The sequence below is a fragment of the Notolabrus celidotus genome, chromosome 13 (genome assembly GCF_009762535.1).
Source record: "Notolabrus celidotus isolate fNotCel1 chromosome 13, fNotCel1.pri, whole genome shotgun sequence".
NCBI classification, from domain to species: domain Eukaryota; kingdom Metazoa; phylum Chordata; class Actinopteri; order Labriformes; family Labridae; genus Notolabrus; species Notolabrus celidotus.
The window spans coordinates 20,007,544-20,026,865 of record NC_048284.1 but is presented as its reverse complement, the minus strand read 5'-3'; the positions used below and the strand labels follow the sequence as shown (position 1 = coordinate 20,026,865).

The 19,322-nt window shown below is 38.9% G+C and overlaps 1 protein-coding gene across 2 annotated transcripts in view; it reads left to right on the top strand.

The window, feature by feature from the left end:
* nkain2 (sodium/potassium transporting ATPase interacting 2) overlaps nucleotides 1–19,019 on the top strand; it is a 117,329-nt gene extending 98,310 nt beyond the window's left edge. Inside the window, exons 6-7 of one of the 2 annotated variants that reach the window (XM_034698863.1) lie at nucleotides 11,085–11,166; nucleotides 14,959–19,019. In XM_034698863.1, coding sequence (XP_034554754.1) covers nucleotides 11,085–11,166; nucleotides 14,959–14,968 — 92 coding nt within the window. In that variant the 3' untranslated portion in view covers nucleotides 14,969–19,019. Of the gene's footprint in view, nucleotides 1–11,084; nucleotides 11,171–14,958 lie in introns of those variants that run through there. The other variant, XM_034698864.1, reaches the window with a different exon arrangement.
* The last annotated feature ends 303 nt before the right edge of the window (nucleotides 19,020–19,322 follow it).

Sequence of the window (19,322 nt, the reverse complement as noted above, 5' to 3'; positions counted from 1 at the left end):
TAAACTCCTCTCATCTGCCAGTCAGTTGACTGCTTCATAAGCAGCTAACTGCATGCATTTATAAGGTTTGAAATGTATCATCAAAATCTTCCAAACTCTGTGTCCTTAATCTGTGGTGTAGAAAGAAACAGGTGTTCACAATTTGATCATCAAAATCTGTCAGACATACATTTATATGCCATAATGACAGCAATGACATGATGTTGATGAATGAAAACCTCTGGCCAGTCTGACAAGAGTTGATGTCCATGAAGAACTTAAAAACAAGTGCCAAGAAGCCTTTACCTTGAAGAGGTATAACTTTTTTTGTTTTGTTTTTACTATAACTTAACGGCCACAGATTTTTTCATTGCTATGGGATGTTATGCCCCGTCTAGGGGTGGCCGAGACATAACGTGAAAAAGGCTAATTTCCCTCAAGTCCGAAACAGCCACAAGACTGGGGTTTCAAGTATTAACAATTAAGGGTTTATTTACATAAATTATATTGGCTAACAACAATATAGAAGGAAACTAGAATTAACCTCAGAGTGAACTAAGGCCAAAGTAACAAACAAACATTTCTAACTTAGGTAAAGCAACTGACCTGAGAAATGGAAGAAGCCAAAATACAACTAAGTACCCCACTATTAGAGCCATATGTGTGTCAATGTTATGTATGGACTGTTTTATACACCACCTAGTGTGCACTTGTGTACACACTAGGTGGTGTGTGTGTCAAGCCAGGTGTAGAATGCATATAGGGAAGAAGACCCAATTAGTGGCAGGTGAGCTGCCTACCGGGTAGCATACAGTTTTTGACCGTCGACGTCGCCATCATCGTCGTTATCTTTTTCGTCGTCTCATCTACAATAGCTTTAAGCCTTTAATTCTAGATGTAAGTGTGGATTGATCGGCTGAGTGTTAATTGTATGTCGATGTAAAATAAAGCCTTATTGATGACAATGTACAGAGTTTGGACGTCACTCATTCATCCTGCACGGGGAGGACGCGTCAACTGAGTCCCGGTAAAGCAGCCCCTCAGTGGCTTATAGGTGTTTTGTTTCGTTTGGCGAAAGCAAGCCACTACACTCACTATCAAACCAAAAAAACTGGAGAATCAAGATGAAATAAACTGGGGTTCACCCCTACACAACTTAATCGTATAACACTCTAACAGAAGAGAGAACAAAAGGCTAAGTGGCTGTTTGGAAGAAGAGGGAGCTGGGATTCCTGTGTCGCTGCTGTGACGTCATCTCTCAGCTGACCTCTGACCCAGCCTATCAGCTGAGAGATGACATCAAGCATGGCCCCGATATAGAGCGCACCTGTAAAGAGTGAGAGAGGCAGCAACATTCAGGAACCTTTCCAACACCAACTCTCAATAAACAGAGAGAAACAAACTACAACCACAGCCTTAACAGGGATGTTTCTGTCTTTTTGGAATTTTTCTTTCTCAAATGGATGCAATTTTGTTTATGGCAGAAAAAAGCATCTATACTAGTTTGGCTCATATAATTCACAGTCCTACTTGAACTCTGGCATCCAAAATCCTATACCAGTATTTCAGACTGTGTTTCAAGAAGCCGCTAATAGTTTTCTTTGCATTTCAATGTGGCATATTTCAAGTATTTTAAAGTTTTCAAAAGTAGATGATTATTTTGATATTGTGGCTAATCACGGTTAATCACAGCCCCTCCTGGGATTTATCACTGATTACATTAACTAAGTGATTGACGGCACCATTATCTACAAATGTAAAAATTAGCTTTTGTGTAGCAAAGAATAAGTCTTTCATTCCAGATTCATTCTTATGACATTGTGGTAAAGCAAGCTGGTCAAGATGTTTTGTTTTTAAATCAAATGGTAGTCCCTGTTAGCTTCCCTGGATCACACAGCTGTGCTCATTTAGAAAATGTAAAGGATTTACTTATTGGCCGGATTTTATAGGGAGTAAGAGAGCTCGGAGAACATGCTGCTAACAATTGCGGCTCATACTAAAGGAAATGATTGAACAGTTACTATCCAAGGCTTAAGTTTAGTAGCTGTCCGTGTTGAATATGCTAGGTCATGTAGGTTTGAGCGGTTTAGAGGTTTTTTTATAGCCTGGTGTATTTGAGTTAAGGAATGAAATGAAACATGTGACTTCAGTCTGTTCCTTTCATTCCTTCTCTCCATCACTCTTCCCCAGCTTATCCTCTTTCTCAGTCTATTTGTAACAAAGCTGCTGTTAAATGAAGCCATCTTGGTCTGGGGGGCCTTTACTGACCCACAGACAGAACACAAAGTGAAACTTGTGGCCTCCAGCCTCTGCAGGCAGCGGCTCATTCTTTTACTGTAACACACAGAGAAAGGGATGAGGAGGAGTCTGGAGGAGGATGAGAGCTCGGTAGACTCATGCAACATCAGAGTTGTCTGTCTTTCAAAGTCTCACCTACATACTTCGTCTTTCAAGTACTGTCACGAACAACAGGCATGGGGAAAAAAATCGATAAGGGTAAGGAAAAGGAGGACAACAGAGATGTAATCTCTCTTTTTAACCTTTTATCAATGTCTCTGTGTGGATTTGGAAGTAAAGTGCTATTTAGTGAGCATGTATTAATCTACAAAAGCATTGCATAGGAAGTGTCACAAAGGTAAAAGACTAGAAAAACAAGGTTGAATTCTGAATGCAGAGTGTGTCTGTGGGCATTAACTTGAATGAGCGCACTTACCTGAGGCCATCAGTTTAGTTATTCCATTAAAGTAGCAGCAGCCACTCTACAGGAAGATCAATACCCAAGCATGTCTTATTCAACACTGAATCGAGGATGTGGTTTGCTGACACATAAATATTGATGGGTAATAAACGCAGGCTGGATTGGTGGAAATAGTTGATTTGCTGAGAAAAACACATTTCCTCTTTCCTTCCTGTTCAGGGCAAACTGAGGATTGAGATTGACGTGAGGATTTTTTTCCAGTCTTTTAAAAGCACTGTGTCATGACCAAAAAGAAGACCTGCTTCTGAAGGCTCCTCATGTTACATAACTCCCTCTTTGTTCAATGGGAACGCAGATTAAAATGAACTCATCAGATTGTTTAAGTGAAAGAGTGATATAACACTCTATTCATTCCACTTTAGTAGAGCAGAGCTTCAGGGGTTATTTTTTAGAGGAGAATTTATTAACACTGCATCAGTTTAATAAGCTCAGTAGTGACAGGAAACCCAAAATGCCACTTGTTCCATGTCTAAATAATTAATGTCTAACAGTTATTATTTGGCCTATGCTTAACTGCAGTATTTTGGCCCCTGGCTCTAAATGCTGCACAATTCTGCTTGTTTTGCACCGTGAAAAGGGAACACAACAACAGATTTTTTTTATGATAGAGCTAGGAGAATATATCATGTAGCTGTGTGAGAGTTAATATGCTTAAGGACATACATAATTTGCTTAGAATATTTTCTTTTTGACTCCTATCTTTAATTTAGATAAGATGATAAGATTTTATCAATGTCAATGCCATTGTCGATTCTGCTTATCAATCCAATTCCTTTCTATTCTGCACCAAAAGGAACCATTTTATTTTTTCCCAAATTATGTCTGCACAAGACTGAACATGAACATATTCAACTTGAACATACTGAACAATAGGTTGACCTCATTCTCGGCCGCTTGAGTCTGGACGTGGTCCCTCGAGCCTGGGGGTAAAGACTTTGAATTTGGAGAGGAAAAACACTTTTCCTCCGGGGGTCATCATGGCGGTATTTTACACGCTCTCTGTGCCTCATTTTCGGCCGCGTGAGTACGGAGGTGGCCTCTGGAGCCTGGAGGAAACTACTTTGAATTTGGAGAGGAAAAACGCTTTTCTGGTTCTAAGTCGGATCCGATCAATTCCCACCCCTAACCAAAATCATTATCGTTATCATCTGACATAAACACAATTTTGTTCTGCAAAAGAATGAGGAGGTTTGGTTGTTTAACATGAGACATGATAGTTTTTTTTCTTCTTGTTCTTGCTTTACTCTCATATTTGAAATTAACCTTGTTCAGTTTGGAAATCAAGTCAAAGTTTTACAACAGTTGAATCAAACTGTGATGACAGCTGTGTGGAAATGTTCTGAGCACTGTCCATCAAGTCTGATCAGACCAAACCTCACAGTCCAGGCAAATTTATTTTCTACTTTTGAAGACAGAAATATTTAATTTTATCTTGAAAAACCAAACCAAATCAAACTAACATATTGAATTTGAATGTATTATAGGATAGTCCCTCGAGATGCAGCATCTTTTTTTCAAGGGGATCTTAACAAAACACAAAGTAAAACAAATACATACACTCACTCACTCACTCACACTCACTCACTCACTCACTCACTCACTCACTCACTCACTCACTCACTCACTCACTCACTCACTCACTCACTCACTCACTCACTCACTCACTCACTCACTCACTCACTCCTACCCCAGCACCCAGCTGTTAAACATTACCTTGATAAGGATCAATATCAACAATATGAAACACAGCAATAAAGCATATATAAGAAAAGTCAGGAACAGGAACATCTCGTTTTTAGATAAGTGAATAATTTTGACTTAAAGCAGCGGAAAGAGGTGATGGACTTAAGAAAGAAGGGAAGATTATTCCCATTGGATGGAGCTTTGTATTTAAATGACCTGCGACCGATTTCTTTATAGATTCTGGGGACAATAAAAAAGGGATGCTGCGTATGTCTGAGTGAATAGGAAGATGATTATGGGACCAGGAACTCTTTCAGATATGGGGGACAGTTAATGCAATTGTTTAAAAATAAACTGGACACAGTGAAATGGCCTTCTTGTTTTAGGCTGAAGCCAAGTAAGTGATTCATACATGAAGCAGCCTTTATCAACCCAAATATAAAGCATTCTTTCCCTTGTCTGAAAAAGTGTAATCATGTTATATTCATGGTTTAGACCTGTAAATGCAAATATCCGTCGTCAGCATTGAACCACAAGTAAAGTGAGTTTACTCCTGTTAACTGAGGCCAGTAATCACTCACAACTTCAGATGTATAAGATAAGATAAGATAAGATTAGATAAGATAAGATAAGATAAGATAAGATAAGATAAGATACTCCTTTGTTCAATATGTCAAGTTATCCAATAATTGAGGCAGAGTTCTGATGCTGATCTTAAGATAATGGTTATCAATGCAGCAGAGACATGAAAGAAACTGTCACTGAACAGAAATAAGGTGTCGTAGAGTTTAATGTCTGAGGATGGTGAGCCCAAAAAGACTGTCTGAGAAAATCTTCCAATGGCCCTCAAAGCCGCCACTTCCAAGACACTGATAGGAGAGTATGTGAGGATATTACTGAAAACTGAAGGTATGCTCATTACCTGAGCTGTCATCTAGCTGAAAGTCTGGAGATCCCTATAGAGGATACATAACTGAGATGGATGGCCTATAACCAATAAACTACAGGTTAGCTTATTTTTTATAGCATCAATGGCTACGTTTACATGAGACTTTTAATTCCTCTTTAGTTCAGAATAAAAATTAAATCCTCTTTAAAAAGATTAAAAATGACCATGTAAACACCTAATTCCGAATGAGAATGACAATTCAGAATTAAACTTAAATCCGAAGTAAGTGGCTGGTTTATTCTGATTTTAAATCCGAATTGAATAATTCCTCGATCATGTATATGTTCATTCCACTTTAAATTAATTCTGGTCGTTCTGCGCATGCTCGTTCCCTTGTCCTGTCGCGATGACGCACATATTCCGCACTGGCAGGCGGGCACATATTCCAGGATGGGCACCCGAAGCAAGCGTTGGACTCGAGCCGAGACCATTTATTTAATAGGAGCCTTAGAAGAAATGGATATCATGAAAAGGGGGATGTGTCAGTGGGCTGAGGTAGAGCAGCTGTTGCACTAACCGTTGGCTTTGATTCGCCAAAGTACGGTCTTCCTCCTCCCTGCTCCGGTCCTCTATCTCTCTTCTCCTCCTCAGCTGATGAAAGTGAAGCAGTATGTTTGTTTCGAGCTGCTTATTGAAACTATAATCAAAATCAAAGTGAAAATTGTACTTATTGTGTGGTCTTCCATGTTGTAACTGAAAATAAAAGAAGCAGGAACAGGAGTCAGTTTTCTTCTGGTAGACGTAAATACGTCACGCCCGCCCCTGTCCAATCAGAACCCTTCCTAACCCCCAGACCTTAAGCGGAATTGAATAAAGACGATTAAACGTGTTTTCCATGTAAACCTCAATTCGGAATGACTATTTCCATGTAAACACGAAGGAGAATACTTTAATTCTAAATTATTTAATTCTGAATAATTAATTCTGAATAAAAAAACATCATGTAACCGTGGCCAATGGCAAACATGATACCACAAGTGTTATAATAACAAAAATATAAGGGGGAAAAAAGTGAAATAAGATTTGGCCCTCAAAAATAAGTTTTCCAAAAATGTATTTTAAAAATGGGAGATTCTCTTACAATTAGAGTCAACTTATATTCAGACCAATATTGACCACAGGCTTAACATGGTCAGACACATTTTCGCCATGTCTTATCAGCTTACCATATATTCAAGTATTTTCAGAGTGTTTATGCTATGAAGGGTGTGAAAGCTGAGTCACAGAATGCATTGAGAAAGAGACAGCTCTAGGGCTAACACATGTACACATTCACTCTCACATTCACACCTTCAGGCAATTCACAGCATCCTGCTCACCTTAATCATCTGGAAACTTGAGGTAGAACATACAAACTGCTCACAAATGAGCCGTAATGGTGAGTAATTTTTACACCTCTTCTCAAGGGACAAATATTATCTGAAGAAATCAGCATCCAAATTGAGGTTTCAGGCCACCATTAAGCCCTAACGAATATGAACGCAGCACCGGTGTAATGTCACATACATCATTTCGGTGTGACAAAAGATGACTTCCTCCAGAATCATTCTGGGGCTTCATTGTTAGCTTTGTGTTGCTGAACGTTGGCTCCTGTGAGTGTGGCTGAGGATAAAGCAGTCTGGGAGACTAAACAATAATCAGGGAGCTTTGTTGGGAAATGTGCCTCGGGTGAAGGAGCTAATACTCACTGAGGACCGATGAAGATTTTGAGTTGCTGAGAAAGCTAATTACTCTGATAATTATTCTGTGCATGTGTAAGTGTGTGTGTTTATGTGTGTGTGGTTGTGTCTGTGTGTGGGAGATTAATCATTATAGTCAGTATTATCAGTCTCAGAGCGACTCACACATATTATTAACACTCATACATACACGCATGATCAACATACAAATAGACTCAGAATATCCTGAAGATAACAAGAGTTTGGACTCTTAGGTGAATAAGGAACATTTCGACTGAAAATGAATGCTTATTTGAAATAGTTGTACCATTAAAAAAGAGATAATATGTTCACTGATGTTTCAGACTGTTAGTCTTTGCAGTGTTCTTACATGCTTTTTGAAAATGTAAAAATAAAAAATAAAAACCATAGCCTCATGAATAACATCTGAATTTTTAAATTGGGCCGCCCCAGCTTGACAGGCAGCACACTGACAAGGTTAGAGGCTCCATTTCCTCTTGTGTTCAAAGGGTCGAGCATGGCAGACACTCTGCTGAGACTATTTGACTGCAGCATGAATCAGCAGGAAAGCCATACTGTTCACACCGGGCCTTTCTCCCACAAAAGGAGCCACACAAAGGAGGAGTACATCAAGCACGGGGGATGTTCTCTGCTTTGTCTGACTGAACAGCCGCAATAAGCCCAGTGATCATAAAGCATCACAGTAGTAGCTGCAGCGGTGCAGGACAAAAAAAAAAACTGTTAGATAAAGAAGATCATCCGTTGTCTTGGTGTGTGGTGGAATCAAAATTTCACATGAATGCATTAAGAGGATTATAGGAGAAGTGCGAAAACAGCTCAGCTAAGATTTAGAAAGTAATAATGATTTTTTACAGAAAAGAAAGAAAAGGAAAGGCATGTGAGGACAAAAAACTTGAAGCATACAATGGAATCAAACTAGTGTGAAAACAAGTCAGAATCAACTTAGGTTTAATTCACCATATTCACATGTTGGACATTTACCTCTGACTTGAAATTCAGTGGGAAACTCCAATAGGTTAGCCAAATGGACTTCCAAACAATAACATTTTTTAATCATAATTAATACTTGAATTGCAATTGTTCATTTGATATTAATCCCATTAAAGCTGGGGTTTGTAGTCAGATTTAGATAAACTTTTTTTTTATACTGGCTAAAATGATCTTTATGTCCTGATGGCAATCAATACATAATGTGTTCTTAAAAAAGAGTGAAAAAAAGCTGCTATCTACAGCCGGAGTAAACCTGGGAAAACACCAACCAATCCCTGTTTTGGGGGTCCAAAATTTTAAACTAATCAAATCCCGTCCTGCCGTTCTGACTCTACTGACTGCCCCTCTCGCTCGAGCTTGGGCCTGTCCCCTCTGACCCGATGAGGTGCTTTGCTCAGGACTGTAGTCCGGATCAGAGTCTAAAAAGCTTTCACCACGGGGGCTCTGACAAGCAAAATAATTAATGATTAGTAAGTCCTACAGAAATATATATGTGTTGTAGCCATAGACTGTAAATAAAAGGTTGTAGCGTCAGCCCGGACGCCGTAGGGATGACGAGCCGATTCGTGAACACGTTGATCTTTAATAACCGGTCACTGTCGGCCCTGACCACGACAACCAATAAAGCAACAATCAGTGTTTGGATGAATGAAACACTTCTCTTGTCTCTCCTCTCTCCCGCTCACACACTCTACACCTCTCCTGATGCCTTCACTGACTGTCAACACTGTAGGAATTAAGAACATCTACACTGAACACGGGTTGTCAGTAGCAAGCAGTTGGCAAGACACAATAATCTGGCTTGAGTCTTAAGGAACTGCAGGCTTTATAATTTTCACACACCTAATTGTACACTCTTGTTATTTCTCAATGATCCTGATAACTATTTGCTCTTTGCTCTCACACTGCAACAACTCAAATCGGTCATCTTAAAATAAATCTACAGAAGCTGTATAATAGTCGAGATTTGTTTCTGACTTGTTCTGATAGATGATATCTGCATATATTTTTCCTGATCAGTAGACTGAAACTAAAATTTCTTGCCATTACAATGTTTATAGCATTGCCACTGTCACTGATTCAGCAGCCGTTCGTTCCATCTCCTCAAATGTCTCATCTCCTCTCTCTGTGCGATAATTGAGGTATGATCAAGTGCTGCTCAACTTTTATCAGCCCCAACTCAAATATAATACGCTCAAATTCAGTCCCCATGGTTTCCTGAGAACAACAAGCAGAGCATGTACTGGAGCCCAGAACTGGCGATATGTACAGCATAGAAAACACACTGCCAGCTAGTATTTAGGCAGAGTATTTCAGAGCCATGAGGACACTCTAGCGCACAAGTGTGTAGTGTTCACAATGTCGTATGCCACTATGGCTATGGTGAAGAGTAAACACAGAAGTATACGCCAGGCTTTACTGGCTGTACCACCCACACATAGATAAACAGCTATTCCTAAAACAGAGCTACTCTATAAGTATAACACCTCCTTCAGTACCAAGTACTAATATTAGCTTTCTACAACTAAAGGTGAAATTATCTTGTTAACAGCTGGAGGCTAGTATCAGTTGTTGTTTAACAATGACTAATGGTTACCTTTTTTTTACCTGAAATATTGTCAGATTTTGATCCAGGCTTTCAATATTTATTTACCCCTCTGAAAAAGGATGAAATGATGAAGGTTTTGATTATTTACAAGACCAAAAACCATGGCAAACAGCAGTTTGATGCTATGACAGCTCTGAGCTTCCCACCTGAGAGTGGTGTTAGAGGAAAATGGCTGCTGTGCAAAATGTTCAGTTGTAACAGTGATGAAATGTTTGGTTAGTGTCAATTATCTTTGAATACCAGTGACAGTTGTGATGCATTTTTTTGGAGAACAATGCAAAAAATGAGTAAAGAAGGTACATGGGTACCACTCCAATATCCAATGATAGCAGCTGGTAGGCTTATCTTAGCATTGAGCTTAATATTAACTTTGATTAATTAAATCCAAGTGTTTTCTTTTTTAACAAACTCTAGCTTTATGCCAGCTTTTTTTTTATGTGTGATAGAGCAAGTTTAGCTTTTAATCCCTGTTCAAAAGCTTTATGCTCAGCTAGGCTAACCAATTGCTTGCTGTAGCTTCATATTTGCAGTATAGAAACAAGATTGGTATTGATCACCTCATCTAACTCTCAGCAAGAAAATATATAATCTCTCCATAATGTATCAAGCTATTCCTGGAAGCAGCCAGTTGTAGCATTATATCTACTATACTTAAAATCATCATCTAAAAATATGAATGCAGAACAGCTCCTTGCATATTCATGTTCTTAATTTACAGTGTCTTTAAAGGCACACACAAACTAATCAGTGTAATCAGAGAGTTGGATTGAAATGTAATTGCCTGACTGTATTTGGACTTATATCCCTGATTCTTGCAGGCTTAAGGTTTACTTTAAGCTTCTTTCATCTCTGCAGTGACAGCCAAATTCCACATTGTACTTGATGTATGGAATCTCACTAAATAAATAAGATAGTGTGCTGCTGATCAAGGCAAGGAAGTACCCTTTTATGAGCTCCACAACATCAAAGTAAAGAAAAATATCATGGCTTCTTCTCTTCTGAAGTCCAGGCTCTCTGCCTCAGTCTGAGGAAAGAAACCACCTGCTGGCAGCTCTTCTGCACAGAAATATGTGGAGACATCCTAGATAATTTAAGAGTTAAGAGTATTCTCAAGGCATAAATACATAGCGCTGCATAACTTGTAGCCTTCCTCCTATAAATAGAATTAGGTTTGCATTTCAGGGTTTTCACACAGCTAAGTCCAAATTTCCCTTGAAGCTGTTTCATGCCTAAAAACCCTGATTAGCTGTAAGACAGCAGTACAATAGAGGCGGTGGTTGTGGTACAAATTGTTCTGTTCAGACCTCTGTAGGTGTAAGAGGCCTAATCTAATGAATCATATGTCGTGGGAGGCTACCAGCTGATAATTACACAGTGTTCACTTTCACTAATTTGTGTCTTTTTTTTTCTTTGCAGTTGATTTTATAGGAGGGTTTGACTCATACGGTTACCAGGGGCCTCAGAAGACATCCCACCTTCAACTACAGCCCATGTACATGTAAGTATAGTTTCCTAATATCCGTTATGTTACAACTTGTGTGGCATCTCCCAAAATGGTGTTAAACTTGCTTTAAAGGTAAACAAAAAAAACCCCAACAACTAAATATTGAAATACATGGGTAGGTATGAATAACACCGGGTGACATGGAATTAAAGAGGTACCAATTAGTTCAAAAGATGACTAAAAACCTGTCAGTAAAAAAACATGAAAAATTTGAATATTGAGAAAACTAAGTCCTCAAAAGTGGGTTTAAAAGAAGATATTGCTGTGTGCCGTCAGCTTAAGAAGACAACATGTCCTTGTATTAATAGCTAAATAAGAGCAAATATAGGGATAATAAATCTGACCTAGTATTGACCCCCGAGGGACTCCATCATATAGTATGGAGGAAGGGGAAGTAAGGTCACAGATTGACCCCAGACAAATACAATTTGTCATATAGATTTATCTATCTACACATACAAAGTTGGTTGCAGCATGCTGCACGAAGAGCCTTTCTTTACATGTTCTACAACAAATATGACAGAGAGTGATATGACTGAGGGTTAAAAGAAAGAAGGGGAGATATTTTCAAAAAACACTTTTTACACATATACAGAACAAGATCAGCAAAGACATATCTGTCTATAAGGGGCACTAAAATCAACACCAACTGAAGGTTCCTTCCAGTTTGAAAAAAGGCATTACTTGATATATTGTATGTGAATAAATGCACTGAAGATCCCCAGGTGTAATAGGTCCCACCAACTTAAAGTCAACACCTCCATAAACGGAATATTGTGTTGAGCGGACCATTTTCATCTGTGTTTGATATACTGACTTCTGCAGCGAGGATGATTTAAGCACTTTCTCACTGTATCAGCATAAGGGCTTACATTTGTCAGCCCAAGGTCTCATCTGCTATCACACTTGTAGAGCTTTTATCACTTCCCTCACAAGTGGCAAATAAAGGTGTTAAAATAAGCTGTTACATCCTTGATGTTATTCTTTTAGAAGCTGTGTTACATACTTAGCTAGTTTGTCCTCATTGACTGATAAAGGACATCCTCGGTTCACATACATAAACCTCATATTTGAAGATAGTTTGAGAGGGTTTAATTGGTGGCTTAATTATAGTGTTTATTATGAACTTCTTGAGACTACAACCAATGATATCAGTTTCATTTCAGCTATAGCCATTCTTAGACTGTTAGGCCAAGAGGATAAAAAATTTAAACATTAGTCCAAGTTCAGGCAAACCTGCATCAAATCTCACCGTCTCAGTTTGTTCCGTGGAAAGCACCAAGCAATACAGGGAAAGATACACCACAGAAAAAAACAACAATCCAGAAAGATGGTGATTCCACTGATGTGCAGCAGACAGGTGATCAATAACTTGTTTTTATTAGAGAAAAGAGCCAGAGCGAATTAGATAGAGATACAGACAGACAGACAGACAGACAGACAGACAGACAGACAGACAGACAGACAGACAGACAGACAGACAGGAAAGGAAAGGAGAGGGAATCAAGATGGACAAGAGACCAGTAGGAGGAGAGAGCAAGAAAAGAAAGAAGGAGCAGAGTGATGGATGGAACTCAGATCTAAACAAAGAAGAGGGGAAATAAAGGGCTATTCTGTAGTTTTATATGTCCCCTGTGGAAGTCATAACACAGATCATAAATCATCGACCCCCAAGATAATGGCTGCAAAACAAATACACTCACTCACACATGAGCTGCAGCATGACCGCACATAAAGCCGACACACACGTTTACAAGCACACACACTCATGAATGCTGCATAGCATGCACACAAATATTACAGACACACACACAGTAAATGTGCTGATAGATAGCTTCTGCTTGCAAATGAATGTACACACACTTACACACGCACACGTAGATGCACAAGCATCATCAATACGCTATCATTGTTCCCCAGCTGTTGTCCCTTCACTTTGGTGTTTATTGGCTCCGGCCGGAGGGACCAATAAAAAAAGCATCAGTTGTACCGTCACAATGGATACCTCTCTGGTTGTTCTTGCAAGACACACCACACACACACACACACACACACACACACACACACACACACACACACACACACACACACACACACACACACACACACGCTAACATGCAGTTAGCTTTACAACCATAATAACCCCCTCCAGAGTTTTCTCAGTAAGATGGAAAATAAAACACCTTTGCATTAATTTATTTCTGACCTCCAAAACCATCTGTTCCCCATGTTCATTTAAATTGATTTAATAAGTCCAAGCACATGTAACAAAGTAAAGGCGAAATATGAGGTTCTGCCTGGAAATTTTTAATGTTTTTTTCCGTAACTGACACTAGGATTCTGCATTACCAAATAGCAAATTAAAACTAATACTTGTACTTTGAGAAGTTCATAAATCCAATGTTGAAAATACTAGAGAACATTTTCAGGTTAAACTACAACATCTACTGTAAGTTATCATTGCTAGGGTTAGAGCAAATCATTTCCTAGGGTTTTAAATGAAAATATAAATCCTGACGAGCCAACTAGTCCACGGTTAAGAAAACACCCACATAATAATTTATTTAACACAGTGAAAAACTGAATCTGACATCTGTGAGTTAACAATGTTAAATTGGTTTGTCAAGTGTGCCTAACACTAGCAGAGCTGGCACCATCAGCCTTTGGTCCCCTTGCAAGTTAACGTCCACATGCGTGTGCTTGTTATACATTGCTATGGTGGAGTGGTTATATGCCAGTTTAACCAGACACAGCCTTCATACAGCCATATCTCTGCTTTCTGGATCAAAATACAGCCAAACCATGCTGTGCTACATGATGCCATCTGTCTTCTATGCTTGCTTACATCCATGTAGTAAGCATTATGGTAGTAGCCTTTAACCAGAGCTGCATCCTCAGTTAGTTGTCAGTGGCTACACTACAGCTTAGACACAACATATGACCCACAATTCAGGCCTACAGGGATAAAAGTATTGAAAATATGCTTAACTTAACTGGTGCCGACTAGCAAGGAGACAGTGCTTTTACGTCTATTCGTTGGAAGCAGAGAATGACAGACAACAAGTCAACTTAGCTTACTCAGTAATGTCAATCATCCAGCTAAATTTACCTAGGGGTTGCCAACATTCATGTATGTTAACTAACATTAACCACTTTAAGATTGACATGGAAACAGACCAAATAAGGCTGTTGAATTGAGAAAAGGTATATTTTTAGCATATGTTTGAACTTTTTATTTGCAAAAGGAAGAATATATTATTTCTTATCCCGCTGGTTACATCATCTCCCTTTCAGGGGCTGTCATAAAATTAAAAGTTGGCAACAATTTTAACATTTTGGGGTAAAGTAGGCCCATGCAGTTGCTAAGCTGCCTCTTGAGTGTCATAATCTTTCATAAAATACACCGACAAGGGTTCCTGATGTCCTCATCAAGGAACATTATGTTGTTCAGCTTATTTGCCTGAGGAATCACTTCATCAAGGACTTTACTGTGAAAATGCACCACTATGCACTTATCTAAAACCTTGTAACCTTTGCAGTTTGAGGCAGCTTTAAACTTACATGAAGCATATTTTTCACACTTTAAATTAGCACAATGTAGCTGTATCTGTGTGGAGACTCAGAGGCAGTACTGCCACTGAAGATTGTTACCATTCATGGCTCAGCATTTGCACTTCAAATGCTTCACATAAACATTTACCTTTAAATCTATGCCAAAGCAATTAAATGGATTCAGTCACTATTTTTAATAACCTTCTCCTTTCATCTTCTTTTCTCTTGATGCAGGCCAAAATAAACCCAGGAGCTACACCAAGAGCGCTGCCTTACCCATCACCACTGCTTAACATCCCACTTTTACTACTCCAGCCAACGAGACACGAACAAGTAGCCAGGACACAGGAGACATTTCAACTAACAAATCCCCCACAGTACTTTGTCTGATTGCTTCCCTGGTCTGCCTGTCTGCTGATGTAAATGGAGTCAGGTCTGTTCGTGAAGAAACACTGGCCTCATGTGGTTGAACACAGCAACTACAGGACATTACCAACTCAGCTGACAGTTGCATTTATTTTTTGTCTCTGAGGGACACAATCAGGAGCCAGTGGCTTCTTTGCTATTGTGCTGTTGCATATCTGCATGGTGAAAAAAACCAAAGGGATGTAAGGAGGCCATGATTCATGACATGTTTTTTTTTCAGGCTTTGAGGGAGACCCTGTGTGAAAGAGAATTCAGTATAGAGCCCTGTTTTTCCAGCTACTGCAGACTTCAGTTGCCATCTCAAGTGTTGTGGCATCTAACATCTACAGAATGCAGATATGCCCAACCAAAGACTTTTAAAAAGACCCCAGAGACTCATCCTTGTGTTCACAATAGAGCATCTGCTCTTTGTGCCTGAAGAACAGACAACAGACTTCCAACTATACTGACCAAGCATCCACTAACAAGACTACCGATTAAGGAATGTCAACATCTTTTTTCTAAGATTTCTTTTTTGGTGCATTCGGGATCTCCGAAGCTCTGTGGAAGTTGTGAGCCGGACTGAGGCTACACATTTTTTTCTGTTTTTTCATCCAAAATGTTGAATGTGAAACAACAGTACTGTGTGTAGATTTACATCCTTTCATGTCATATGTGCATGTGTAGGTAACAGACACATTCACATACACAGGCATTCAAGTAATGCATATGTGTGCACACATGCATGCACACACAACCACTAACAGATATAATTTTTTACTACTAATGTGAATCTTAATGTTTACATGGAAATTCAGTCTAACAGACAGAGAGACTGAATGAAGACAGAGAGGCAGACGTATTGGCTGCAGCATCCCTAAAGCCATGGGCTGTTTTCTGCCGAATCACTAGAGTGATCAGCTGTTTCAGATGTGTCTCGAAATATTTTGTCTTCCATTCAAGACAGTGCAGAAGAGGTAGATAGAGATATGCCATGACAGAGAAGACAACAACAGAAGAGGGATGGAAGTCAGTGAACAGTTTCTTTTCCTCTTCTGACCTTCTGTAACTCTCAACGCCAAGCTTCTGCTGTAACTCAACCGTCTTTTTCCACTTTTATGAATTCTAAAAAAACAGCTGAAGGTCAGATCAACCGATCAGAGGCCCAGGCAACCTAATCTGCAGCAGTCATCTCTTTCTAATAACAGAAAATCTTCCACTAAGGGAACAAAACCACAGCCTATTCAGAAATGACAATCACAGTGAAAGTGGCCTGAGTCTTTGTCATGAATTGGCCCTTTTGTTTTTCTGGTGAGAAATGTGACGAAAAGGCGACAAATGGCTGCCATCATCAAGTTGGAAACACAGAGACCCCAGTTAAATTATTTGATTAATTATGTATTGTTTTAAATGAAGGCACGCATAGTGAAAGGGGAAAATGTGGAAGGACAGAAGCAAAATCTTTGATAACACGGCTATACATGGTCCCCCTCGCCTGCAGACTAACAAGGACAAACACTGCACCCAAGAGATGCCAGAGACTTAGTAGCCCCCTCTCTTCAACTCAAATTTTAATGTTGAAAGTGCCAACTATTTCACTACATGGACATCCACAGACTGGGACCAAAAATAAGGGTCCAAGGTTCACTTTTCTTGGGTTTCCATGTCTGACAGAGAAAGCATTTTACAAAAAAGAATTGCATTCCAGGCATCCCGTGCATTTTTATTTTGCTCAGAAAAAGTAACTAACTTCTTCCTGAAATGTGACTTAGCATGTTGCATTTTCATTGTAATCACTGGACCAAACGTTTGAGGCCTTCTTCGTCAACCAAGGAACATTTCTGGTTTGAAACCCCGGCTTCTCTTTACATAAGGACAGACTATTTCCCCCTGCAAGCTGAACTCAAAGTCCACCCCACCCTTCCCCCTCCTCTGTAACAAAACTCTGTGGGTTACATTAAATCGCTGCCCCATTACTCTGGAGGACAGAAACAACGTTCTGTGTGTTTTGCATGAGGTGTTTCCAAACTGTTGCGTATTTAATCTCATGCTGCGTGTGACTAACTAGCTACTTAAACTGGGACCTGTTTGGTTTGTTGAATGCTCCTCAGCTCTCTTGGAAGAGTCCTAAATGTGAACTTTGTGATTATTTTCTATAAATAACAGTCTGAAATGTCTGCGGAGTAAAGGAGGTAAAATATGCTACTACAATGTAAAACAATGAAATGTAACTTTGAACTTCTAGACGTTTTTTAATCACGTGGCCGTGTTTACTGTTTTTTCTAGTTGACTACTAATGTATGATGTTGTGTACAAGTGGGACTACTATGTTTTATTTCTTCTAATTGTACAGTGTATTTGAGAAAATGAGAGCGAGAGAGAATGGGAGGACAGAGATTTTGTTGCACTATAGTCTGTTATCCTTTCATTTGGCAATTTGCTCTCACTTCAGCGAATACGTACTTTTAAATTATAAATAAAAATGACAAACAGACACCACACGTTGCTTTTTAATAAACTCAATGGTCACAGAGCAAATTTAAATCAGGAACTAATGCATTCAAAAGAAACCAAATCAAGTATCAAGGGATCTAATTGAATTACATAGTGGGTTGTGTTTCATGCAAATGAGACAATTTGAATAAAGAGATAATTCATTTGTTAATTTATTTGCTTCAGTGGAGTCCATCTAATCTGTATCACCTGGCAGTGTTGAACAAATATCAACCTGAGTACCAGTCCAGCAGGTGCAACAGACTTCAGAATTATTTTAAAAAATCAGGAAGAATTTCAGCGATATCATGTGACCGAAATGTATGCAAGTATTTGTGTGTTTGCAAGTGTATGTGTGTGTGCGTGTTAGACTTTGTACTACAGCCTGTGTCATGGTGAACTGAACAACACTTAACCCAGAACCTGAAAATCCACAATTCAACATAAATTAAACCGAAGGAAATTTAAGAGCTCATCAAATAAGTTTGATGAGCAGCAATAAAACCAGTAATAATATATATTTAAAGTAATAATAACAACAGAGTGTTCACAGTTTACGACATCTTTATCCTCACAGTTGCTTGAACATATCCAGACTTTGGAACAGCAAATAATGCTTTTGTCTGGAGGTATAAGAATGCACATCTGTACATAGACACAGTTAAACATTTGCAGATAAGCTAGAGTCAAGCCATTCTTTTGTCTGATGGTTTTATCTTCAGTCAAAACATTGCCAAGTTCTAAATCTGTATTAATATCAGAAATCACAGCTGAAATATAACAAATCCACTCTACAACTGTGGCAAGAGAGTACAGTTATAGTTGTTATTTTAATGTGTTACTTTACAAATGTATGTTTGCATTCATGCAGAATCCCATCACGTACTTAAGAAGATGATTGAGGAAATACATAACTTTCAGGGTCTTTCAGGATTGTAATTGGTGCTTGTAATAGTCCTCTACAGAGGAAACCCATTTTAAACAGTTATCACATCAAAGAAAAGTAGAGGACAGCACCCTGGGGCGCTCCACAGATCAGTTTCTTTATAGACACAGATTGTTTACAGATCACCAAAAGCTCTCAAAACTTTATTTCCCTTCAATCATTGTTTAATCAAATGTAGAATTAAATCAAATCTACACAATTTTACTGAAGCTCAGTTAAAGGTGCATCTAGAAAGTGCAATAATGCATAATCATGTTACTTTTCGAAATGCCACACAAAACTGTAACTTCCAAACTCTCTCTGTGGCTCTGGGTTGATTGGTTGATGTTCACCAGTGGCTGAAACCATCTATGTTGGTTTAAGTCCTTCTCTTTTTATGATGGTAATCCCACAGTTGACTAACTGTATATAAACTAAACAGCTGGGAATAAAGTAGACCTTGGAGAAGGAATGTTGCTGTTCTGTCCTCTTTCTCTTGGACTTCTCAGGCACTTATTTCTGTACCTTCTGTGCCAACAAAAAAATACACACACTATATTATTCAAGTAAGTGACAGAGTATGCTTAAACTGGTTTATCTCTTTGGGAGGTTGGTGGTGATTTTTATCCATGAAATTGTTTTCCAGCATTTCATTTCCAAAGAAAATACTCTTCATAAATTGACTAAGATACAGCTAAAACTGAAGAAACCAGGTCTTAAAAGACTGCTGAGGACAAGGTTAGAAAGTACATCAGTGTCTGCTTACTGAACACAG